This window comes from Equus przewalskii, chromosome 18, assembly GCF_037783145.1.
Source record: "Equus przewalskii isolate Varuska chromosome 18, EquPr2, whole genome shotgun sequence".
Classification (NCBI taxonomy): Eukaryota; Metazoa; Chordata; class Mammalia; order Perissodactyla; family Equidae; genus Equus; species Equus przewalskii.
This window is the reverse complement of record NC_091848.1, coordinates 40,918,275-40,944,505: the sequence shown is the minus strand read 5'-3', so window position 1 is coordinate 40,944,505 and position 26,231 is coordinate 40,918,275. Positions and strand designations below refer to the sequence as shown.

Here is a 26,231-nt window from a genome sequence, read left to right as displayed (position 1 = left end):
TGAGTACAGCCATCGGAGGAGCCAGTGGGAACTTCAGAGTCCTGGGACCAACCCCCTATTCTCATTCGGTGTGTCTGGGTTGGGTCCAGCAGTCTGTCCCAGGTGCCCTGGGTGATTCTGAGGCAGGTGGTCCTGCACGGGTCAGCTCCAACCTCATTTGGAGAGCACCGTACTAATGATGAATGTGAAAGGGAAAGTACTCTCTAAATGTCAGCTATACCAACGCCACACACAAGGAGCCCTGTGCTGGAATAACTGGCTTGGTTTTGCAGCTCTGGCCATGGTGGGGTGGGTGTGAACATGCAGCCCTCAGTCTCCTGCTGTGGGGAACCTAATAGACTGATGGTTCCAGCTGCAGCCCTTCTGGATTGCCCCTTGTCTTTGCTCTGAGACTGGGTAGGGTGGAACTGCTAATAGGCTCATTCCTGTAAGACACTGGACTGTGTTAACAGTAGACTTCAGCTTGAGGATTCCTCCTCACCCCGGCCAGAACATTCTAGGAACTGTGGGGCAGTCCGAGACTCTTCCCTGTGCATTTTCTTTCCTTCACAGGTGTCAGACCCGCCCCATGTTCTAGAGGCTCTCCCTGCCTTTTTCTGCTCCACTTAGTCTCCACAGTATGATCTCCAATAAATGTCACATCTGGTCCCATCTTGGCATCTCATCTCCAAGGACCTGGACTGATACACCTGGCTTGGTCTCTGACAACAGAACAACCTTCAGGAGTGCCCTCTCTACTGCCACTCTCCTTCCTGGGGACAGTGGCACTTGGGCAGTGTGCAGAGTCTTCCTAGGGAGACAAACACGTCCCTAGATGATTCCAGTACAATGCGGGTTTTGTGACCACCTAGAGAAGAAAGACTTCTGCCTTGGTTTTTACTAACATTTTATAATGGGAAGTGGGAGAGGTGCAGGAAATAGTTTCCTGATGATGTTTGGCTCAGAGGAAGGACAATGTGTTTCAGTGTTCCTTGCTTTAAAAAAAAAAAAAAGAAAGAAAGAAAAAAGTATTTATTTTCACTGAGAAGAAGAAACTGAAAAACTGCAGAGGTTAAGCAAATAGGGAGAGTTTATTTTTCTTTCACAGGTCATGAGGCCAGTTAATGATTAGTGTGGGTGGGTGTTTGGTCTTCAAAACTCTGAGAGGCTGGGCTCTGTGAGCTCTCTGGCATTAAGGGGTCACCCTGCCCCGAGCTCTGAGCCTTCCGGCTCAGCGATGTCCCCAGGCCTCTGGGAGAGGTGCTGCTGGGCATGGGGCCTCCTTCTGTGGCTCCGTGTTGGAAGTGCAGGTAAGTCGGAGGCTGGGGCCTTGGGCGGAACTTCTTTCAGTTGGCGATTCTATTTCTCAAACCATCTATTATGCAGTGCTAACCTTTGGAAGGTCCCCTAAAAGCCCTCTGCTGAGATGAATTTAAAAGAGGGAAAAAAAAAACCCTACAATCATAATGGGAATGATGATAATCAGGGCTCTTTCTCAAGTGACAAAAATTGAACTTCCCGTAGTCGTTTTACTCATTACTCATTACTTCTTTTCACCTTGCACAAGCCAGGATGAATGCAAGAAAGTAAAATTTGATTAATTCCAAAATACGATTCATTTTCATCTTGTAAACATCCACTATCCCAAGATATATTTAATTTTAAAATTGAAAGTTTCCAAACTAACAACGATTTTGTCACTGAGGTTGTTAGATGTCCTTTCTCATCTTGCCAACCCAGTTCAAGTTCAGGTTTCTCATCCCTCTGGGCTGGGCTGTGACAGCTAGCCCCTGCTAACCACGGATGACCGTTAGAAGAACTTCCCTCAGATGCCATTTGCATTCTACCTTTTCCTGGGTAAAACCCTACCCGCCATGCCCACTTGCTTAATATAGCAAATCTAAACCCTCCCGTGGCATTGAGGTTCTCTGACTGGTGAAGAGCCCCCTCCCACAGCAGGGCCCCACCCTGGGACAGCTCCCAACCCTCTGCTCCCAGAGGAAGACTGCTTTTCTGTCATCTCCTCAAGACACTGAATACTCCTTCCCCGGCTTTAGCATGTGTTATTCCTTCTGCCTGGAGTTGCTCATACCACCTTTTTGTTTGTTTCTGTTCTTCCCATCTTCCAGGAGGGCGTCCATGATTCGTACCTCCTCTGTAACCCTTCGTTCCTCTCCTCAGCAGCCCCTCCCTGCTCCACAGGGCTCTGTGCATGAGTGTACTCACTGCCTGCACCAATGGGTGGCTTTTAAAAGCTGCTGCTTAGCTTCACATGTACTTTCTCCTGACTCAATCATTTACTTGTGTATGTGTGTGTGTGTGTGTCTATAAAATAACCTCGTTATATATATGTAAAAATATGTTTGTGTGTGTGTGTGTGTGTGTGTGTGTGTGTGTGAAATCCTTCCATATCAAGGTCCAGAGTCCTCTTGTTTTTTTTTAAACGGCTGTTTATAAGCTATATACTAGATGGACAGCATTTATATCTTACACATTTTCGATGGATGTGAGAAAAACTACCCTGCAAAGAAGTTACAACTGTTTATCAATATGTGAGCATGACTGTTTCTCCACTTCTCCATCAACACTTTGTAGTATCCACCGTTTTTCATAATGTAAAGCTGATAGGTAAGATAATATTACATTGTTGCCTTCATTCTTATTTTTTATCGTGATTTCTGCTTCTGGTGTCTTGTTTAAGGAATCTTCCTATACAGATAATCTATCACATTTTCTTCTAAACCCTAAGGGCTAGCCCAATAGGATTAAGATCACCAGGGACAAATCCTTTGGTCATGGTGTATTTTTTTAAATACAATGTTGAATTTTATTTGCCAATGTTTATTTTTATTTTTGTATATTTTTACATGTATTATTTTGCATATATATTCACAAATGAAACTTCTCTCTCATTTTCTTTCTTGTATTGCCCTTATCCGGTTTTGACACTACGATTATTATAACCTCATAAAATAAGTTTTTATCCTATGAAACAGTTTATATAAGATAAAGATTATCTGTACTTTAAAGGTTTGGTGGAGTTCTCAAATAAAACCATGTGCCTCTAGTGTATTCTAGGGCCAGATAAGACTCTTGATCAAGTTTTTGATGCTAGTAGGTTTATTTCAGTTTTCTAATTTCTTCTTGACTCAGTTTCAGTAAATTATATTTTCCTAGAAAATTACCCATTTCTTTTGTTTTCCAATGCGTTTTTCTGAAGTTTTTTTTTTAAAAGATTGGCACCTGAGCTAACAACTGTTGCCAATCTTTTTTTTTCCCCTGCTTTTTCTCCCCAAATCCCCCCAGTGCATAGTTGCATATTTTTAGTTGTGGGTCCCTCTAGTTGTGGCATGTGGACGCTGCCTCAGCATGCCCTGACAAGCAGTGTCATGTCTGCGCCCAGGATCCAAACCTGCGAAACCCCAGGCTGTGAAGTGGAGCGTGAGAACTTAACTAGTCGGTCACAGGCCGGCACTGAAAATTTTTAAGAATATCTTTTTTAGCCTTGAAGATCGGCAGTTACACTGTAATCTGTCTAGTATAGATTTATTTATTTTTTATCTTGCTCATTACCCTGAGTATAATTTTTGATTGGAGAACTATCTTTTTTTAGTTATGGAAAATTCTTAATAATTATCTTTTCAAAATATTGTTTCTTCTCCCTTCTCTTCCTTTAGAGAATAGGTACTGGATAAATGTTGGAGCCTCTTGATCCGTTGTCTGTACTTTTTAACTGCATTTTCATATTAAAAAGTTTCTTTTAGGCCCAGCCCCATGGCCAAGTGGTTAAGTTTGTGCACTCCGCTTCGGTGCCCCAGGGTTTCGCTGGGTTGGGATCCTGGGCTTAGACACGGCACCACTCATCAGGCCATGTTGAGGTGGCATCCCACATGCCACAACTAGAAGGACCTACAACAAAAACATACAACTATGTACTAGGGGGATTTGAGGAGAAAAAGCAGGAAAAAGAAAGTTTCTTTTACTTCTGCACTAGACACTATAGTATTGATTAATTTTTATTTTAAAGACTATATTATTTCCAATTTTCTAATTAGCTTTTTCTTATATAACTTATTTTATCATTTATGCCTATTTTTATGTCATAATATCTTAAGCTGTTTATTTTCAAACTTGTAAATGCTCAGCATACTTACTTCAAAGTCTATGTGAAAGGTTTTTTAAGCCTTATTTTACCTGGAATGAATTCGTGATTCACTTATTGGCTTCATTGACTATCTTTGTAAACATTTGATTTCTTTATATAAACATTTTGTTTGCAGGCTTTTTTTTGTAAGTAAACTTGTTATTGAAGTACAACACACATTCAGAAAAGTGCACATGATTATTGATACACAGATGAATGAATTTTCAGGGTGAATTCACCTGTATAACCATTATCCAGATCAAGAAACAAAACATTACCAGGTTCCTAAAACCCATGCGCTGTATCCCATCTTAATCACTAACCACCCCGAAGATACCTGTTATCTTGACTTCTAACACAATAGATTAGTTTCATCTTAATTTCCAATGGAAAGTTTGTTTGTGGCTTCTCTCTCTCAATCTGTCTGTGTCTCCCCCACCCCTCTCGTCTTTAGACTCGCTCCTCCAGGCAGGTGGGTTCTCTCAGCTCCTGTTAGGCCTTGTCTCTCCATCCTGCCTCCCTAGGGAGCTGGAGCCCGAGATAAAAAGTCAATAGCTGTTTTTCATTGTTGGCTTCCTTTCCCGAGTTGGGGAGCCCCTCTCCACCGCTGGCTGCCACAGACGGGCCTGGGGCGGCTCTTGCACACCCGACATGGAGCAATTTGGGAGCCCACTTACATCACAGAGCTGAATTCTTACAACCACTGCCTTCTCCCAGACCCAGAACCCAGCACCATTTTGTAATTCCCTTCTCGTTCGTGATCATGGAGATATTATTTCTACATGTGAGATCGTCTGGCTTTTTCCTCTCTCTCCTTTTACATTCATTCGTCATTACTCTTTGGTTGGAGCCGTGGTTGAGGGGACGGGGGTATCTGAGCATGAGTCACGGTGCCACGTTCCATGCTGTTAAATGATCGACAGTTTTATTCTATCATCTGCAAATATTGGCAATTTTTTATCCCCCTTTACAAACTTTATGACTTTTATCTCATTTCATTGTCTGTTTCACTGGCTAGGACTAAAACTTCCAGCACAATATTTGATAGAAGCACTGATGGCAGATATTCTCATCTGTTCCCAGTTCCGAATGGAATGCTGCTAATGTTTCACCAGCTATAGGCTTTTTGATAGATACTGTTTCTTATGTTAAAGAATGTTGGGTATTAAATTTTGTCATTTTTTTTCCTACATCTGCATTTCTACATTTTTTTCCCTACAAGCCATTGAGACGAGCATATTTTTTCTTTAGTTTGTTCATACGTGAATTACATTAATACATTTTCTAATGTTAAACCATCTTTTCATTCCTTGAATTAAACCCTACTTGGCCATGACATATCTTTGCTTTTTTTTTTATCCTTGATGGGTTTAGATTTGTTGACATTTTATCTAGTTTTTATGTCTGTGTTTAATAGTGAAATTGACCTTTAGTTTTCCTTTCTCCTTCTGTCCATGTCTAGTTTTGATATTTTGGCTATTTTCATACAAGGAGTTTGGATTCTCTCTCTCCTTTTCTATTCTCTGGAACAATATGTGTAAGATGGGAATTGACAGTTCAGTAGAACTTCTCTGTAAAACTGGCCTGGTAGAATTTTTTGATGAATAGATTTCAAACTACTGTTTCAATTCCTTTATGCTACAGTTTTACATTTGATTTTCTGTTTTTTCTTTCTTGCCTAAGTTTCAGTAAGCTATATTTTTCTAGGAAATTATCCATTTTCTAGGAAAATATCTGTATTTTTAACTTTTGGGTGGGTATAAACATGCTCTTTCTTGGTTTAAAAAAAATCTACTGTATTTATTTCCCCTTTTAATTCTCTATAATGTTTACTTGTGACTTCCTCCTTTTTTTCTTACTCTGTTATCAAAAGTACATCGAGTTTATTATTCCTTTCAAAGAACTAGCTTTTGGTGTTTATCATGTGTGGCCAACACTATTTTAGGCAGTAGGGAGAAGAAAATAAAAATTTCTGCCTTTTTTGAAAGTATATTGTAATGTGGGGCAATCAAGAAACAGTAAGTTTAATAGCAAACTGGTAAATTCCATAGCAGAATAGAAGGTGTTGATTGCTATCAAAATAAACAGATTAGGATAAGGGAGATTGGGAGAACTGGGGTGAGGAGCATGGGCAGGGTGCAATTTACACAGGGTGCTTGGAGGAGAGAAGACATTTGACAAACACAGACTGGAAGGAGGAGAGGGAACTAGCCATGTGCACATCTGGGGAGGGACACTCCAGGCAGAGGGAACGGCCAGTGCAAAGGCCCGCAGGCAGGCATCCATCTAGAGTGAAGAGGAACTAGGCGGACACGGGGTGGGGGTGGGGGTGGGGGTGGGGGTGGGGGGGTGGGCGGGGCTGGAACACAGAAAGCCGTAGTCGGACAGGCAAAGGGCTCCCGGAGCGGGGGTTTAGATCTAAATTTAGAGCTCTCATCCACTGTTAGGATTTTGGATTTTATTCTGAGTGAAATGCCTTGGAGGCTTTTGCACAGAGATGTGACTTGCTTTTTTGGCTACCGTGTTGCAAACAGACGGACTTGGCCATGAGGGGAGGCAGGAAAAATAGCTGCAGCTTCGGTGATAGATTTGAGAGATGGCGGTCGCTTGGACCAAGCTGGTAACACCGTAGGTAGTGAGAACGGTTTGATTCTGAGTACTTTGTTCTGAGGGGAGAGCCAACACGATTTACTCACCATTTGTATGTGGGGTGTGGGAGAAAGGGAAATCAGAGATGACTCCAGCAGGTTCGGCTTGGGCAACTGCTCTGACTGAGTCATGAACAAAGTCCTTCATATCTCATTGTTTTCTTTAATTATAATGATTTCTTTTATATTTCTTTCCCTTATTTTGAGTTGCTGTATTTTTTTCAACTTTCTGAGTTGCGAGATTAATTTACCTAATCCATATCTTTCCTTTCCCCCTAATATTTGCATTAAAAGTTATGTGCATCCCCTCGTGCTGTTTTTGCTTTTTACTCAATTTTGGATATGTATTGGTTTTATTGTCATTCAGTTTTTAACATCCTCTGGTCTTCACTGAGACTAGAGACTAGGGACTCCATAACCCATACACACATTACTTAAAAGGGAGGTTTTAAATCTCCAAATGTATTTCAAAATTATTGTTGTTATTGATTTCTAATTTTATTACATTTTGTTTAGCTAATGTTGTCAGGATGCTATTGATTCCTTGATGTTTGTGGGCGTTGCTTTAGGACAACTATGCTCGTTTAAAAGGACTCAATTGTCTGTCTGGTGGAGGCAGCCTTCCGTATGTGACCAATCGAGCAAATTTATTCATTTATGTCATTCAAATCTCATGCTCAAGCAAAGTCTTTTCATCTTTTCTTCAAAAAGCCAAAGGCTAGAGAAGGCAGATGAGGTCGTAGAATGAGGCATCTTTCTCTCTTGTGTACCGTGTACCAAGGGAGCTCAAATCGCATGCTGAGGAGGGGGAGGGGTACACTCTTAGAGTGGGGCTTCATCCAGGGAGTGTCCAAGACCTGGCTGCTCAGAAGGGATGTGCAAGGGCGCTTGGGGACCAGGTCTGGGGCCCAGAAACACAAGTGGTGAAACTGCTGATGCACCTTAGCACTCTCTAAGGGTGGGGATCCCACAGTCTACTAAGTACCACATCCCAGAGCACCCTGGATCCACACACTTGTTGTATAAGTGCTGCCCACTTACCTCTGAAGGCAGATAACCATCCCAGAAAACTAAAGTTGCTGGATTCTTGGTGAAGGGGCCTGCACAAACCAAAGTCTGCAATCTGGACCTCTCCTCTGATTCTGTGAATGGCTTTGTCCCAGGGCAGGAATGTGAGGTAGCTGCTAACAGCGCCCCGACTGGGTCCGTGTGCTGTGTGTCAGTGTGTGCCCTGCTGCTCCTTCTGGTCTCTCCCTGTAAGACACGCTGGGCGTCAGGAAACCCGCCTCTTTACACAGAAGTGGATGTGGCTGTGGGATTTTGGATCTCGAAGATGGGCTAGATTTTTAGTTCCATGGAAAGCAGCAGTTTCATGCTGCCTTTTTCAGTTCAGTATTTTAAACCATCCTTCACTGACCTTGACCATAAAATATACTGTTTGAAGGTGTCCGTTGGAAGGTGCTGTAGAGTAGATGTGGCTACTCTACCATCTGGCTAGGCGGCCGTGCCCTGGGCACTGGGAGGCTAGGGAGCAGTGCTGGACTGCTCACGAGGGTGAGAAGTGATGAGGCTGGAGTGGGGTGTTCAGACCAGCGTGAGCCTAGTCCCCAGGGCAGCTGCTCATTTCTTTGCCTGGGGTTCTTTTGAGAAACCTGTGTTAGTTTTCTAGGGCTGCCATAACCAAGAGCCACAGACTGGTGCCTTAAACCACAGTCCTGGAGGCTCAAAGTCTGAGATGAAGGTGCAGTAGGTTGATTCCTCTGAAAGCCCTGGTGGAAGGGTTTGTTCCAGGCCTCTCTCCTTGGCTTGCAGATGGCCATCTACTCCTTGTGTCTTCATAGGGTTTTTCCTCCTCACATGGTCCAAATTCTTACAATGTGCCCTCCTCTTATAAGGACATCAGTCATATTGGATTAAGGACCACCTTAACAATCTCATTTTGATTTAATTACCTCTGTAAAGACCCTACCTCCAAATTCGGTCACATTCTCAGGTACTGAGGGCTACAACTTCAACATATGAATTTATGGGGGGACGTGATTTAGCACATAATGATATCCATATCGCTATGAGCTTTAATCTCCTCTAGGTGAGCAATATTTATATTCTTCTCTGGCATTTTACTTTTAGACACGAAAAAAATTCATTTCAGTTACAGAAACGATGCTCTTTAATAAATGAGTCTGATTAATGCGCTCAATGATTTATAATACCTGTATGCCCCTGTTTCTTTCTTCCTTTCAAGAACATTTTTCTTCCTTCTAAGAACAGATGACCTCACCTTGAACTGTTCTTGTTTTTTTTCCTTTAGGAGATGCACCTCCTACCCAACTGCCAGAGTGCACTGACTTCCAGAACGCCAATCTCCTCCGAGGCACCAATCTCAAAGTCCGGTTTCTCCTCTTCACCCCTTCGCATCCTAGCTGTGGGCAGCTGGTTGAAGAAAGTAGTGACATCCAAAACTCTGGGTTCAATGTCACTCTGGGAACCAAACTAATTATCCATGGATTCAGGTAAGAGTTAAGCAACCAATAGGATCACCTCAGCTAAGAACTAGAAAGTGACCATAATGCCAAAGGAAGTTAATGGGGAGCAAAAGAAGAAATGGATTTACTGTCACATATTCCATCCCTCATCTGCTGTCTTTGAAGACGTCTCCAGTCAACATGAACACACATTATGTTGTTCATTCTTGTTGGCCATATACGTTACTCCTCCCCCTCAGTCTTGTCTACACAGTCCCCAACAGTAAATATGTGTGATCCAGGACAAGTCACTCTAGCACACAGAGCCTTGGTTTTCATAACTGAAGCATAGGTTCTATGATTCGTCTCAGCCAATGACATCATAGGCTTTGCAGTCACTCAGGGGTAACATATGGTGCTTTTACCAAGGGTTTTATTTCCTCTTCTTCACTTCTTCCCTGGTTACATGACCTAAGAAACTTCTACTTATAGGTGCTGCTTCCATCAGACCCAGAGATTAGCATTTCTCGGGAGCCAGACACTTCTCTTCTTCAATTTTTTTGATGTTTTACAGTCCAAGTTTTGTTGTAATATATAGCCACTGAGTCTCAACTCAATCGCCATTCTTCCTTTCACCATCTTCTCTCCAAAGCCCACTGACAAGGCTAGAAACGGAAAGGTTGCTGGAAGGAGGCAAGGGGAGAAGGTGGTGAAATAGGAGCTCTACAGAGCAACGAGAGTTGGGGAGCACGCCGTGAAGAGGTGGGCACCAAGGCACTCCACAAAGGATCACCATTTCCTGGTCTCTGGGCTCTCTGCTTCTCAAATCCCTGAAGTGCAGGCACTCAGCCCCATCCCTCCTTAGGCATCCCTCCTCCCCTTGTGCCAAGGTCTCCTCTAGTAAATCTTGAGTTCAACCCCTGTCCAAGACTGAGTGTGTACCCCCAACCCAGAGATAGCCAGTAGAGCTAGAGAGCTCATCAGGCTCGTCACTCTGTCTGCCCTAGTTCCCCCGAGGCCACATTGCATGGCACATACCCAGTCTGTGCTCCTCTGTCCACAGGAGCGTGCTCTGCTTGTTCCCGTACCATGGGCCATTGAGAAAACTTCTTTTCCAATCCCAACCTCTTGGGAAAGCTTTCTGAAATTTTTCTATCATTCTCCTTTTCCTAGAAAAGTGTTATCATACTGTAAATTCCAGAAGGATAGGAACTATATCTTGCTTTTCTTTATTTCTCACAAAGCACCTAGCAAACTGCCTGGCCCATTTGCTGAATGAATGAATGAGTGAAACTGACCTGAGTTCTGAGCCCTGGCATGAGGCTGCATCTCCCTGGACAAAAGGTCCCCTCTATAATTTACACAAAGCCTGCATGTGTGCAGGCAGCAGCCCTGGTCACTTTGGGATTCTGTCCTTCCTGTGCTCAAAGAGCTGTGTGATTTATTGCAGATATACTCTCTTCTCTAGTTTTGATTGTTTTTTTCTGGGTTTATTCTGTTAATAGAGGCTTCCACGACAATGCATATCAGCTTGGCAGATAATTTTCCTATCCTTTCTTGGCCCCACGTCTAGAGCTTTAGGAACAAAGCCTTCCTGGATCAATAAATTCATTGAGGCCCTTCTGCGGGCAGCGGATGCGAACGTGATTGCCGTGGACTGGGTTTACGGCTCTACAGCGGCCTACTACTCGGCCGTGGAAAATGTAGTCAAGCTGGGACTCGAGATCTCTCGTTTCCTCAGTAAACTCCTGGTAGGTGCAGAGAGCTTGGGGTGAGTTTTTTCTGTTTATGGAGGGGCGAGGGGTCAGAAAGAAAGAAACGACACATGAGGAGGAGCTTTAGGACAGAAGCAGAGCCACCCAGTGGCTTGTGGGGCTTCGGTTCAAATCTCAGCTCTGCCACTTACAGTGCTGACCTTGGGCAGGTTCTGGAACCTCTCTGAGCCTCCCGCTCCGCCTCTGTAAAATGTGCCACTGCACCTTAGATAGAGAGTACCGAAGGCCAGCTTTTTTAGTCACTCAACAGGGAATGGCCACAGTCATTACTCACACACTTTGGGCACCAAAGGGAAAGTGAGGGGATTGTCAAGGGAAAGTGAGGGGAGGCCAGGAAGAGGGCAAGTGATACATGGGATGGGAATTCTGCCTCTTTTTCCTGAAGCCTGTGTGCGAGTGTAGCATACCCGGGGCCTTCTGCTTCTGAAACCACAGGGAAAAGTGTGACCTTGTGAGGCCAGGGGCCACTGGGGCCCACATACAGCTCCCTGTAAATGTCCCGTTCTAGGTGCTGGGTGTATCGAAGTCCTCCGTCCACATCATTGGTGTCAGCCTAGGGGCCCACGTTGGGGGCATGGTGGGACATTTCTACAAAGGCCAGTTGGGACGGATCACAGGTAACATTCTTCCCTGCCCGCCGTCCCAGGTGTAGAGGTAGAGAGAGAATGCCTAGAAGTGCCTTTGCTGAGGCGAGCAGGGGGGCGGGTTGAGTCTTTGGTCTTGTGACCACAGGGTCATCTATTACCAATACAATTTATTTATTGTGGTCCTTTTGCATGAAACGGTATTGTGTTATTATTGCAGGATCTCTAATGTCGGTGTAAGAGGCCATGTTTTGCTTTCTAAGCCTCAGTTTCTACATCTGTAAAATGGGTTGTAACAGCCCGTATTTCCTTGGCCCACTGTGAAAATCACTGTTAGACAGTTTTGCTAAATATCTGCAAAGTTCAGGGGACTTTAGGCTCCAGGAACCATTCTCAATCCATAAGGGACTAGAGTTGTGTGGTAAATACCCCAGCTTCCTGGCCCTTCCATGGAACAATTCTGAGGCCTGTTCTACAGAGTCCCTCAGAGGGGCCCAACGGGAGAGGACTCAGTTGCCCAAGGTGATAACCCAGTCATTAAAATTTTCCTTCCTTCTCTGAGTCATTTTCCCACTCCCTCACTATGCTTTCTTCTATCTTCTCCCAAATAAGCTACTTGCCCTTTAAATGCCTGTCTCAGGGCCTGCATTTTGGGAGGAAGAGGGAAAGGGATCCAGACTAAGACGTGAGGAGAGTAAGATTTACTTCACTGTGTTCTTGTGGGGACTCAAGTGTGTGAAACTGCCCAGCAGGAGGCCTGGCACATAGTAACTGCTCACAAAGTATAGCTACTGTTATTCTTACATGAGGATTAATATCACTCACATTAACCCTTGCCAAATGGTTGGTGTTATCTAGCTCATTTTACAGCCAGAGAAGCTGGGTTGTTGAGAGGTTAGAGACGACACAGTGGGGTTCTCTGGGTAGGGTGGTCCTGAGCTAGTTCTCCACCCTTGGGTCCTGGTTGGACTCGCTGACCTGAACCGGAAGGGCTGCTGGGCTGGGTTGTGGTAAGTCCATGAGGGTTCCTGCAGCTGAGAGGAAGCCCCTGACATCAGTCTATCCTTGCAGGTCTGGACCCCGCTGGACCAGAGTACACCAGAGCCAGCCTGGAGGAGCGCCTGGATGCTGGAGACGCCCTCTTCGTGGAAGCCATCCACACAGACACGGACAGTGAGCTGGGGTGACCTTCCTGGGGTTGGGGAATCAGCATAGGGCAGGGGCTAGAAGACAGGCATCTAGCTGTGTGGCCCTGGGCAGATTCCTTCCCGCTCCGAGCTTCTGTTGCGCAGTGAGGAGTTTAACAGTGGTCTTGAATGTCTCTTCCAGTTCTGTCAGTCTCTGACACTGAGGTGAATGGTTTTATTTTAAGCCAGCTGCAGGCAGGAAGATTCTCATTCGTGGACCAAAAATGTTTGCTCGTGAGTCACATTCTCTGATTCAACACTAAACCTGTGCTGAGGTCATACTTCTGAGGGCACTGCTGCCTGGTTGATATATGGGAAAGTCATGCTGCTTTTTCAGGGTGAATGTGCCTAGCCCCAGGGGATTGGGGCATTCCACTCCCGGGGCAGATATGCAGGCCTCTCAGTACTTCCTTCCTCCCTGGAGGATGAGCCCAGCCCTTCAGTCCAGTGAAGAACGAGAAATTCCCCCTCCAATAATGATAGGCACAGGGAAGACACCCCTCCTCCAACTCTGATTCCATTATGAGCAAATGAAGCTCTTCTGACCGGCTGGTAAAGGAGGTGAGCAGTCCTTCTCATTTCTACTTGATATCAAATACTCACGGAGTCTGTCCCCGGCCCTGTGCTCAGCATGGTGGGTGCAAGAAGAAATAACGTCTGTCTCTGACCCGAAGTGTCTGCAGTTCGAGTGAGAGATGTCTATGTCTCGTTTCCTTTGGTCAGAAGCATTTTTTTAGCATCCATAACTCACAGATTCATGATTCTAGAAGAAACCATGCAGTCATCTTGTTCAACCCTCTTTCTTATCTTCGTTTCATTAGGAACCCGAAACCCATAGGCCTCTGCTTAGCTGTTGGGTTAATTAATTGCATTAATTAACAGGGTTAACCCCTTCTGTCGCTAAATTTGCTAAATAGGTGACTTATTAGGTGCCCATTTACCTGAGCTAGGCCTCCCAATCCCCTTCAAAGCTGGATCTCTTCCTAACGTGACCCCCCAAATTATTCCATTTATTCAATCAATCTTTATAATTATTTCATTTATTCAATCAATCTTTATAATTATTCCATTTATTCAATCTTTATTGAGCTATTTAGTAGGCACTGAGAATACTGCAATCAACAAGACATTGAATAAAGTCCCTGCCCATGTGGAACATATAGGCCAGTCGGGCAAGCATGCATTCCTTTATTCCTTCAATAACTATTTCTTAGGCACTCACATGTGTCACGTACTCTGCTGGTATTGGGGACTCAGCAGAAAAAAAAGACAAGTAATGGCCTTGCTGTTGTGGAGCTTACAAACAAGTACACAGATAAGATCATTACACGTTGTGGTTATGATAATGAAGGATGTGGGACAGATGTGACTTGGGCAGGGGGCCTACTTCAAGTAGGATTATTGAAGAAAGTCTGTCCAAGGAGGCGATATTCAAAGTGAGACTTTGCAGATGAGCATGAGTCAGCCCTGGGTAGAGCTGGGAGAACATTCTAGGTGGAGAGGACAACCAAAAGAAAAGCCTGGACATGGGTGGGGACAGGAAAGAAAACGCCGTGGTTAGAGGACAGTGAATGAGGTCCCGAGCGCAGTTAGAGAAGAGGGAGCAGGACCAAGCTGGGCATGCAAGGAGTTTAAGTTTTATTCTACGATCAGTGGGAACCAGGCAATGACTTGAACTTCTTTAAAAAGTTTATGTGGCTGCTATGCAGAGGATGGACTGCAGGAAGGCACAAAGGGAAGCCCAGAGGCTCTTTGGAGGGTGTTTGCAGTGGTAGTCTGGGTGAGAGAGGATGGTGGCTTGGGCAGAGGTGGTGGCAGTAGAGACAGAGAGAAGTGGAAAGATTCAGAATAGATTTTGGAGGTAGAGCTGACCGGCCTGGTGATGGGCTGGATGCAGGGAGTGAGAGAAAGGAAGGAACTGAGGATGACTTCTAGGTCATTGCTTAACCCCTGGATAGATGACATTAATCAAATAATACCCATCAATTGCTTACAACAGCAACAGATGATATGAAGGAGAAAATCAGGGTCTTTGGCAGCTGGATCTGACCCAGTCAGAGGGGTCACATATGGTCACAATGATGAGATGAGGGCAACAGGCTCTCGAACTCATCTCTTCAGAGCCAGGTCATACTTCTGCTCAGTCAGGAGAGCACAAAAATATGTTACGCGGGAGACTGTGGAAATGTGGCCTCAAACATATTTATCTGAAGTGTTGCCAGAAGCAAAATAGAAACTATTTGACAAGGAAATTTACCAAGCTTATAATAGTTCCTGATTTATAAAAACACGTGTTAAGGGATATTCTTCCTGATTTTATTTAGCAAATATGAGTATCTTATGAATTTATTCTTCTCTGCTTCCTTTGCTTCTTTTGCTTCCTTTGCCCCTTTAGAAAACTGAGAGCTAGTTCTGTAGGCTCACAGCACTCGGGAGTGAGGTGGGCACCCATGCAGCACAGACAGTGGGTGGGCTTCTGAGGTCAGACCTTGGGCTCTGCCACCAGCAGACCCTGCTGTGGGACATGGGACATATGCCCCTGCAGTAAGAAGTTAACGGGGCTCTGCCTCCTTTCAGATCTGGGTATTCGCATTCCTGTCGGACATGTGGACTACTTCGTCAACGGAGGCCAAGACCAGCCCGGCTGTCCCAGCTTCATTCATGCAGGTAAGAAAGCCAGAAAGTTGGAAAGTTACCCTAGAGACTGGAATTCACCACCAGCCTTCATGTAGAGTCATCCAGTGTGACCCACAGAGGGTTTTCCTTCCTGTGTCCTTTGCCAGGTCCCATAAAGCTTGCTCAGCACTTATCGAATGATTGTCTTTGGAGCCCAGGAATTCTGGGGGAGGAGTGCCTGAAGTGAAAAGCCTGCACCATGCTTATGCTGCCCTCCCACTTCTTAGGCCCTGCTGTGATCTAACATCCCTCAAGCCAATAAGCTCTTCTTCCCGGGCCCAGCTTTGTGGCATAAGTCTACACTAGCTACATCCTCTGCACAGCCTAGTTGTGGCAGAAGCAGATCAATTTGCCCAAAGCTGCCTGGCTAAAGGATCAATTCTCTGCATGATCTTTTCCCCAAATTTACTAAATTTAACAGTTCTCCAAAATTGTTTTCAAGATAATTTTCCTGAATACGTTTAATGAATATATATTTCTTCTCTTCTAAATATATTCCTCTGGAATGTTCTTTTTGAATATATTCACTGGATATATTTTTCTTATTATCATTTCAAATAATATTAAAATTATCAAACAAGGGTTGTTTACTCTTCTTATATTCTTCTTATGAACATAGCCAACCAATCATCATTTCATATGGGAATTTTACCCTGACTTCTGTTGACTGTGTTTTTAGTCTTTTCCTGCTCTGCCAATGTTTTAACATTTTGAGGATTCTTTTGACAATTTTATTGAATACTCATTAATCTAATTTACCAAATTTACTGATTTTCCCCAAAACATGTTTCTTTTAACAATTTATAAATTTTCCAGCAATTCTAATTAAATGGGATAGTTTGGTTTTAACGGCTTTTGAAATTTTCTGTGGCATTCTAGTTGACCACTTTTCATTTTTGTTCATAACACAATTTGAGAACTGTTTAGTTTGTGTCTGTCCCAGCTCCCTGCTGCAGTTAGAAGAGCTTGGCCTTAGACAGTGTCCCAACCATGGAGAAAGGAAAGTCAACACACAGCTCAGATTTGGTGTAGGTCCCTCTTAGTGGGTCCCAAGGTGAAGGAAAAGTTTGAAGACCCAGAACTCTGGAGTTGTGGCTCACTACAGACCTCTTAGCCCCAGCCGATTCATCCAATGTGAGTTATTGCAACTTTTAAAATAATATACAACAACAATAACAAGAAAACCAAGTTTCTGTTAAATTGGGACATTTGGCAAATTCAGCATATCAGTCCTTTGGCCAAGTGAACCTCAGCACATTTGCTTTCAGAGATTGACCATGAGCTGTTGCTGACTCCCTTCATTGTCTCATTCCAGGGTTGGGTGTAACAAGGTTGTAAACATTTGGTTGTGTGGGTGATGATACAGAAGATAAAAATGTGCAGACAGATATCCATTTTGAGAAGTAGGGTCGGAGTCTTCAACTCTCCATATGCTCCCATTTTCAGAAAGAGAGTTTGCATGATCACGGAAGAATGGGTTTCAAAAGAAGCAATTTTCTTGGTAGATTAAGCTTAGGTATCCTAGGAAAATGAAAAGGAAGAGGGAGAGTGCAGTAACTATGCCAACTAATATTTTTAAAATGTGGCTCTGGGGACATCCCATGTATTTATAGCCTGCTGGAATGCAACATTCAATAGAGTTACAATAAGTAACACAGAGGGAGTTTCCATTCGTCTTGAACTGAAACCTTTGCTGTGTTTTTCCTCCCTGTTCAGGCTACAGTTATCTGATCTGTGATCACATGAGGGCTGTGCACCTTTACATCAGCGCCCTGGAGAATTCCTGTCCGTTGATGGCCTTTCCCTGTGCCAGCTACAAGGCTTTCCTTGCTGGACATTGTCTGGATTGTTTTAACCCTTTTCTGCTTTCCTGTCCAAGGATCGGTAAATGCCACTCTTTCGTCTTCCTTTGACAATTTGGGGAAAGTCCAGGTCTTGCTACTTATCACCTCTTTAAGTCCTGATCTCCTGTGGGGAAGAAATCTACCCGACTGGGGTGAAGAAATTAACCGATGAGGTGTTCAGCCTGTTCTCACCTGGGAGATGGCATTTGGCCCTCTGTATTCTACCCTTCACCCTTTATGCTTCTGCCTGATGCCATACTCACTCTACACACATCCTTCACACACAGCCCCTTGCCCACAAGTCTGGTCTCAGGACGCTCTCTAGAAACATCAGTATAGTCCAGAGCGCCTGACCCCTCTCTCAGAAAGGATGCTTGCTATAGGTCTTTCTGGCTAGGCCAGCCATTCTCCAACTCCTTACAGACTCTAAATCAAGGGGTTGTGGGACAGTCCCCAAGACTGGCACACGTGGCCCACTGTAGAGGTGTGAAGCTGTGGTGGCCATGCGCCAACTAGAGAGGTGCCTAATTTCTGGTCAGGTGGAGCACATTCCTGAATGATCCAGGCCAGTCTGGGGAGAAGAGCTCCAGGAAGGCAGAGGGATCTGACCTCATCTCATCTTGTGCAGATTATTGCTGCAAATATCCTGGGGCTATCCAGGATGAAGGAGTCCAGGAGAAACTCCTGGGAAGTGTAAATGGTTCCTTCCCCCTTCCTCACTCTCCCACTTACCACCCACATGTGACAGTCCGGCTGGTGTGAGAACCACTTCACACTGTCTGCCCAGCCTCATCTCTCACTATACCTTCCATGGCAGTGAGCCCTCCAGGATGCTAACTACTCATACTCCTGAGAGTTTTTCATGTTTCCTCACCCCGTGGGCCTCTGCCCAACTGTACTTTCTATCTGGAATGCCCTTCCCCAACTTTCCAACCACTATTCTTCAGGTCAAACACTTCCCGGGGCTCCCACTGCACAGGACACACATGCCGTTAGAACAACTGTCATATAGATTGTTATTTACAAGTTAGAGACCTAATTTCAAATTTCTTATAAATATCTCCCGAGAATACGCCAGCTGATCTGAAGAATGTGCTTGCCGTTTCCTTGTGTGTCCATCCTCTGCTGGACTGAGTTGCTTGTATCCTGGGACTTACCATAGGGCACGGCACACAATGAGAGTACAGTGCAGTTGTCTGTAGAATGAACGGGTGCATGAACTAATAATAATGGCTGGATACCACAGGACCCTGAAATGGCCTCCTCAGGGCTCTGCTGTCTTTGCTTCTTTATTTCCAGGGCTGGTGGAACAAGATGGTGTCAAGATAGAGCCACTTCCCAAGGAAGTGAAAGTCTACCTTCTGACTTCTTCCAAGGCTCCATACTGTGGTGAGATGGGGGAAAATACATGGCTCAGCTCTGCGAGTGTGCCATCCAGCAGAATCCAGGGCTCCAACTTAGGCTGTATCCACCTCAGCATGGCGGCCAAGGTGGGAAGTGGAAGACTGGGGCAAAGATGTCACGAGAAGTGGGTGAAGTCGCTAATGGTCTTAGATAGAACCAGAACTTTTGGAGTCAGTCAGTCCATTGCTCTACAGATGAGGTGTTGGTGGTTTCTTACTCTCTCTATACTGATCCTAATTCCTCCCCTCCTACCACGGAAATCTGCCCTCCAACGTGTACTCCCTCTAGAGTGGTACTTGGGAGTCGCCTCTGGCTTCTTCCTTCCTGCCATACTTCTTTGCCCCCTCCTTGTGCCCATCCTGTGTGTCTCCCACCTTGGCAGCCCTCCTAGGTCAGGCTCCCTGAGGAATATTGATCCTTGCCCTCTGCCCTCCTTCCCCTTCGTATACATATTCCAACTGTGCACTGTTGCTTCTAACCACTGCATTTCATTGCAGCTAAGATGCCAGTGATTGCAAAAGATGTTAAACATGAGAGGAAAGTGTGTCTTAGAATCTGTGAAATACGTTACAGGTGGACCCATCTGTGCTGTTTGCATCTCAACGAGGCTGACTGTACTTCCTGGCTTACACTTGTGATCCTGGGGTCCTGTCTGGTTTATTGTGTGTACAGGACAAAAGTATGCTGGTTTGGATGGTAAATTATATGGCCACCCTAATTCTAACTGATTTTCTGATCAGCTCACGTCTGGTTGGTGGAGGGATCTTTGTGGCCATACCTTTTCGGTGCTAGAAGGCCTGGTGCAGTGGGAGTAGAGCCCAAAGCTCAAACTCTGGTCATGCAGACCTGGAGTTGAATCTCCTCTTCTCCACTTGCCAGCTGTGTGATCAGGAGCAAGTTCCTTAACTTTTCTGATCCCCATATCATATGAAAATAGAAACAATAACAGTACCTACTTCAAAGAATCAATTGTGAGGATAAAATAAAAGGGTATACAGAAGTCACCAGCACAGCGACTGGAACTCAATAAGTAGTAATTCCCTTCCCTTTGTCCATGGGAGAATTTGGGAGACGAGATGGGGGTGTTTCTAACTTCCGGCCAGAGAGAATTCATGGCTACCTCTTAGGAATGAGGTGGGTTAGGAGAGTCAACTGTGGGTGTTCACAAATGTCAGCTCACTTGACAGCCCAGCTCTGAGAGGTGGGTGTGAGGAAAGGGAGGCTCTGAGGGGCTAAGTGATGTGCCCACAGCTGGGGCTACACGGCTGCGGGAAAACGTCAGGATGCAGCTCCAGGTCCTCCCGCTCCCCCATCCGCACCCTTCCCATGCCCGTCTGCCTCCCCTCTCGCCCCCTCTTCTGAGAACCTGCTGTCAGTAGGTCATATTTCTCAGCCCGTGTTCTAACCAAGACACACACAGGCACCCAGCTGCCACAGGCAGGGCAACAGTTGCCTCCTACACACACGACTGGGTCCCCGACACTGTGTGTATGGGGGAGGGGCATTGCTATATTTTATGAGTCAATTATTTAGGATAACATAGGTCCTTTTTGGTTCTTTCAAAATCACACCACTAGGCTGATGTCACCAAGCAGGGAGGAGTGGGACCTTATAGCGATACAAGCAATAATAAAAACTGACATGCATTGACTGCTTCCTTGGCACAGGCACCCGCTAAGGACTTTCTATGTATTCACTCATTTAATTCTCATTCAGACCTGTGGGGTATCTGTTTTTATTATCCCCAATCTGCTCTTGAGGAAGCTGAGGATCTGCGTGACAGGTAATCTGCTCCAGGTCCCACAGCGACTGGGAGGCAGAGCGGAGATTCCTGACCACGCTGCTGCTGCGCTTTGGGGCTTTTTGCGCGTTGTCACCACTGACCTCTGGCTCAGTCATCTGCTCTGCTTTGCTTTCTTAGTGCATCACAGCCTCGTGGAGTTTTACTTGCAGGAGCCGAGAAACAAGGACACCAGCATCGCGGTCACCTTTCTTAGCGGCAATGTCACCTCTTCGGTCAAGATCACCATGTACGTAAGTGTCCCACGTGGCTGGTCTCCCTCCTTAGGACTTAGTCGCCTTTCCAGTTTCAGTACACACACACGCGCACGCGCACACATGTATATCTCGGGTCAGGCACTGTGTGATCGTGGATGGGTGGGCGGAGCCGACCAGCCTTGGGGTGGGGGTGACCGCAGCATCCAGAGATGCGTGAGGGGCAGCTATTCCAGGCTCAGAATCAGTACTAGGTCCAAGCGTAGTGTATGCAGACTAGAGCAGATGAGGTGGGCAGGCAGCAGTAATAGGGTGCCCCAACAGGTGGTGAGAACGTGGGAATTGGGTCCCCAGTAGGAAACAGTATTGGGGAGTCTAGGCAGGGGGCATCAGAGACGTCAGCAAGTAGAAAGGCCTCAGCCACTAGCCCAGGGAGGGCTGTCCAGAGCTGGGGAAGCACCCGCTCCGGGCAGGAGGCCGTGCTGGTGGGTTACCAGAATAGAGTCCCAGGCAGAGGGTCAGTTAGCCAAGGAGTGCAAGGTGAGGGCCGGCAGGGCCTGATGCTGGTGGTGCCAGTCCTTGAAACTGGGCTGAGGATTTCCTTCCTTTGTTGAGTCACATGTGCACCAAGCAGGCCTGAGAAGAAGGGGCAGAGAACCTCACTGTGGGAAGCCACAGGCCAAGGAGGGCTTAGGAACTCAGCAGCAGCAGAGCGTGTGTCTTTAAAAAGCAATTGGTTAGTTTCTCACAGGCCTGCAGGAGACGGAGTCATCAGACAAGTCACGGTCTCAGTCAGGGTCCACTGCAGACCCAGAGCCCAGACTAGGTCCAACAGAAGGAATCTGAGACAAGGAACTCATTACAAATATGTTGGGAGAGCTGAAAACCCAAAACGGGGATGGGGAGGCAAGGCAGAGATCAGCAACAGGAGTCACTCCCAGCTCAGGACTAGAGGGACAAAGCTAGGGATGATGCTGGCAGAGCACTGAGCGGGATTCCACAGGGAGGTGTGCTTGGCAGGAGCTGGAAGCCGGGAGGAAACGCAGTTGCTCCGTTACCACTGCCCAGAGCAGTTGCCCACCGTGAGTGCCTCCTGTGCCTTAGACCTCCCTGGAACCTGCTGGCAGGGGAGCCTGAGAAATATGGTTTGCAGCAGAATGGCTGGAGCACAGACAAGGAGATGACCAGGGAGCACACATAGAAATGGACACTTGTCGACAGAGGCAGATGGCATGAGGTCATGTTAGACGGAGCCTGACCGAGTGCGAGGAAGTGACGTTTGAGGAAAGGTTTGAAGGATTTGCAGGAGGTACTCAGGCAGGGGGTGAGTGAGAATGTGACACTGGGAGCAGACAGCAGGGGGATGACAGGAGGCTGGCGTCAATCAGGGCCAGACCAGTCCAGGTCTTGGAGCAAGTTCGGGATTTTGGCTTTTATCCTGAGAGCAGTTTGGGGAACCACTGGGAATTTTAAACAAGAGAGCGACCACATCAGATTTGGGCATAGAAACGTTTCTGAGGCTGCGGTGCTGGACGTTAACCTCACCGTCAGGGAAGAGGAGTTTCTGCTGGGAGGGGCGAACTACCTCTGGGCTCCCGAACACCTTGCCACCAGCCAGGGTTCCAGCTCCCCCAGGCCACACAGCAAGGTACAGCAGGCAGTCAGCTCCCCAACACGGGTCTTCGGGCGCCCACCTGAGCACTGAGCGGGATTCAAGATTGCAAATGATAGCTGATTATAGCTGGCAGATTATAGTTTGCAGATTATAGCTGAATAATTTTCATTACATCAGTTCAAGGTTGTTACTTCTACAAGGGTATTTTCATCACCTCTCCAGCCCGTTGGTAGATGAGCCAACGCTGGCAGGAGTCATGACAGTGACACACAACTCTGGCTGCACTTTAGAATCACCTGGAGAGCTTTGAAAAATACCGTCGCCAAGCCTCACCCCAGACCAATCGCAGCAGAATCTCTGGGTCTCACAGATAGACCTTTTAACGCTCGCTGAGTGATTTGAATGGACAATCACAATTCTTCCCTCTCCCGAGAGATTTGCATTGCTCTTTCGAAGAATGCTGTCCGAACATGATTATCTTCAATTCCTTGTGTTTTTCTCTTGCAGAACAAAAATTGAAAAGAGAGGATGAGGGCTTCTGTGTGATCTTTCCCCTACTTTCTATAGTTTTGTGAAGCCCCCAGGTTTCCTTCTAATTAGAAAATTTACCTGGGCCAAATCCCCAGGCCATTCACAGGGTCCTTTCTACCCCTTCTAGTTTGCAAGCTGCTCCTATTGCAGCTTCTTAAAGGGGACAGTCTACTTACTTTGTCTCTGAAATATTTCAAAGTACTTCTGAAATTTTTTAAAAAAAGAACAGCTTTTAAAGTTATACAGGATCTTTCTCAAAAGGAAAAAACAAACTATATGACTAAGGCTGGGTTAAGACATTTCATCACTCTGCAGAGGCCAGAAAGGAAAGGGAAACCGAGCTGGCCGGGCCGTGGCTCCCCTCTTGACGGCACCCAGTGCGGATGTGCAGAGGTTGAAGCAGCGTCCTCCCCGCTCTTCCTCTTTCTCAGGGTCCCTTCTGCCTCTGATGGTTCCTTCGTCTTTGTCTCAGGCCATGAGGCCAAAGTGGTGGCTGAATCTTGCAAACCAGTGGGGAATTTGAGGGGTAAGCCCAAGGGGGTGGGTTAAGAGACACCCGGATTATTTTCACTCTGGGTCCCCAGGCTGAGTCAATAGAATCCAAACCCTGTGTTCAAGTTCACAGCTAGCGCTGAGGGAGCCAGGGTGTAGACCTAGGATTATGTGACTCCAAAACCACACAGCTGGGAAGATACAAACCTGGTCTCCACCTCAGCTCTCTCTGGCTTCAAGATCTGTTTTTTGTTTGTTTATTTTTTCCCATCCACACAGTCATAGTCTCAAATAGAGTAGTCCTCCCACAAAATGCTTTGAACTGAACTAACAGAGGGCCCGACTTCCAGGCAGTTGGTTCTGAAAGTGAATCTCTTCTCTAACCAGGACTCTGGGAACGAGGGACATTTTTCCAGATATGAAAATCCAAGAGCTACTATTTTGCTGCAGTGTCCACTTACTGACTTTCAAAAATCCACACATGCTTTCTGAGCCATGTTCAAAGGTGTGGGTATGCGGGCAGGGGGCTGGTGAGGGTGATACAAAGGACTATGGTCCCCACCTTCTGGGAGGAAGCTCTGGTGTGTAACAGGTAACCAACGCTTCCAGCAGAGCCCCATAGGAGCCAAGGGGAAAGAAGACCCAGGGTGCTATGGTAACTTGCTCTCCCTTTTCCTTGCAGACCTAGACAGCAACACCAGGGGAAAGGAGTCATAGTTCACCCCAACCCGCAGTGCCAGATCAACCAAGTGAAATTCAAGTTTCAGGCTTCCAACCGAGTTTGGAAAAAAGACCAGACTATCATTGTTGGGAGGTTCTGCACTGCCCCTTTGCCTGTCCATGACAAGTAAGCCCCTTGTCTACCCCTGCCCCAGACACACCCACCCACAAGGATGATCCTGACCTTGGATGTGATGCTTGTTGACATACAATCTCATTATGGTGATTAGCTTCTTGAAGGAGAGATGACAAAGACCCAGGGTTTTCCTGAACTTCCTGCTGGGCCGTCTTGGGTTGAGATGTTAGGAAACAAAAGAGGGTAGACTTTAATTCCCCATTCCCATTTTAATATAAGAAATTCCATTTTATTGGACATATACATATTTATATTTATCTGAGATACATCTATATATTTCCATGGGGATCCAGATGTGAGGCCAGGGAAGATCAAGTTGGGTTAGCAGTAAGAGGAGGGAGTGGCAGCTCGGTGACACAGGGTCTGAGACTGGTGGGTCACGGTGAGGGGTGGTGGGAAGAACAGAAAGGCTGTGGCAGGGAGAGGCAAGATGGAGGCTGAAGCAATGGGGAGGCTGGGGAAGCATAGGGCTGAGGCTGGGATGGGGAGAAAAAAATGTTTATATATACGTATATGGTCTGTTTTATATGTGTTTGATTTAGTTTCTATGTAAGATTTTATTGGAACAAAGATTTCTCATTGCATATTTCCTCCCTCCTTAGCCTCCACTGGTCACACTCGTGGGTGTGGATCCAGAATCCCCTCTACTCTGCCTCTAGCAGGCACTTCTATTATGTATTTGTCTTACCACCCTGGGCCCTCGGAGCACCCTGGGCTCCTATCTAGATGATTGTAGACTTCTGTCACCTGACAGCATGGAAACACAAGAGCATACAACTCCTGGTTTCTCCTGACGAACCAGGAACCCGCCCTGAGCACATCCCCTCTTGTTGCTCTTCTCTTGCAGTAAAAGGATGGTCTGCTTACCTGAGCCAGTGAGCTTACAAGCAAGTGTGACTGCTTCTCACGACCTGAAAATGACATGTGGATAGTCTAAGCCTGGCCAGGATCCATCTCCCTGGATTTCAGAGTGGGAGGAGTTTAACTTATTCTAGGTCATCACTACTGAGAAGGAGGGCAAAGCTCTTGCTTATTTTCTGCATAATTAGCCACTTTAGAGGGGAGAAAGCATTCATTTTAGGGTTTTGCCTCCATTGCCAATTTGAAGAGGCGTCCAAGGATAACATTTCAGCTTTCCTGTTCATATCGAACTGCAATTGCCCCATATCGTTGGGCATCTGTACCTAAGATTCACTAGAAACATACACAGGGAAAGTGCTTTTTAAAAAGAATAAAACTCCATGGAATATCTGAATCATGTCATTGTTTTATTGGAATGGAATTCTGTTATGTACAAAATGTGTGATTTACAGTCCGTGGGGCTGGAGAAAAAAGTAGATGCTGAATCCTCTTTATTAAAATAGCAACCGAAAAGAAGTGCTTGGAAAAAGAGAGGGGGTGGAGCCTGGGGAGGGAGATGGTGCCGTTCACCGTCCCTTACCTTTGGCTTCGCTGGATATGTGGAAGGTCTGGGGGATCAGAGAGATATTTTGGGAATATAGGTGGATTTTCTTTGGGTCAGTGTTTCCCAAACTCTGATCTTTATAAATAACCTTCTATCAGCCACAGTCCATCAAAAAACAGATGGTGCGCTCAAACTGGGCATTTTGAGAATTTAGCAATAAGACTATTTACAAAAGTGTTAGTAGGGAACGGGGAGACCACAAGGTATGGTGCTGTTCCCTGGGGCAAGGGGCAGTGGGAGCTGCCACTCCCCTAGGTCTGAAGAGGCAAGAGGAAGGAGCACCAGAATCTGGAGACAGAGAGGGCTTCGGGACCTTTAATCAAGAGACACAGTCACTGGGCAGTGATCCTGCAGGGGGTGTCCCGGGAAACAGATTCTCCAGCCTCATTCTTCTTTCCTCCTGCATTGCTCCCCATTGAGTGACTCCAACCAGAAGCCAGAAGGCAAGAGGAACGTTGATGTGGCCGGGGTATAAAGCAGGGCCGAGAAGGGTGGAGAATGGGTGGGGTGGGGCTGGGGAACAAACAGAGAACTCTGGCCTCCACCTTCACCACTTTCTCCACAGCCGGGT

General features: G+C 46.1%; 1 protein-coding gene across 6 annotated transcripts; it reads left to right on the top strand.

Moving 5' to 3' along the window:
* Nucleotides 1–1,019: 1,019 nt before the first annotated feature.
* PLA1A (phospholipase A1 member A) lies at nt 1,020–25,450 on the top strand. Of its 6 annotated transcripts, none has more exons than XR_011529471.1 (11): nt 1,020–1,289; nt 9,083–9,284; nt 10,810–10,987; nt 11,520–11,628; nt 12,667–12,768; nt 15,360–15,449; nt 17,175–17,342; nt 18,602–18,691; nt 20,628–20,740; nt 24,022–24,186; nt 25,043–25,450. XR_011529471.1 is itself a non-coding variant. In XM_008514615.2 (11 exons), the coding sequence occupies exons 1-11, from the start codon at nt 1,217–1,219 to the stop codon at nt 25,125–25,127; spliced, it is 1,371 nt and encodes a 456-aa protein (XP_008512837.1). In that variant the 5' UTR covers nt 1,020–1,216; the 3' UTR covers nt 25,128–25,450. The 6 variants fall into 6 exon arrangements, 2 of the variants coding, with proteins under 2 accessions (XP_008512837.1, XP_070439936.1); XR_011529470.1 differs by having other exon boundaries at nt 18,602–18,792; nt 20,628–20,736; XR_011529468.1 differs by having other exon boundaries at nt 18,602–19,402; nt 20,628–20,736.
* Nucleotides 25,451–26,231: the final 781 nt, after the last annotated feature.

Excerpts from the sequence above, each read along its gene's own strand:
- PLA1A (XM_070583835.1), top strand. The coding sequence starts at position 1,217 with ATGTCCCCAGGCCTCTGGGAGAGGTGCTGCTGGGCATGGGGCCTCCTT. Across the intron at positions 15,450-17,174 it reads TCCCAGCTTCATTCATGCAG|GCTACAGTTATCTGATCTGT; the intron begins GTAAGAAAGCCA and ends CTCCCTGTTCAG. Across the intron at positions 20,741-24,021 it reads CGGTCAAGATCACCATGTAC|ACCTAGACAGCAACACCAGG; the intron begins GTAAGTGTCCCA and ends TTTTCCTTGCAG.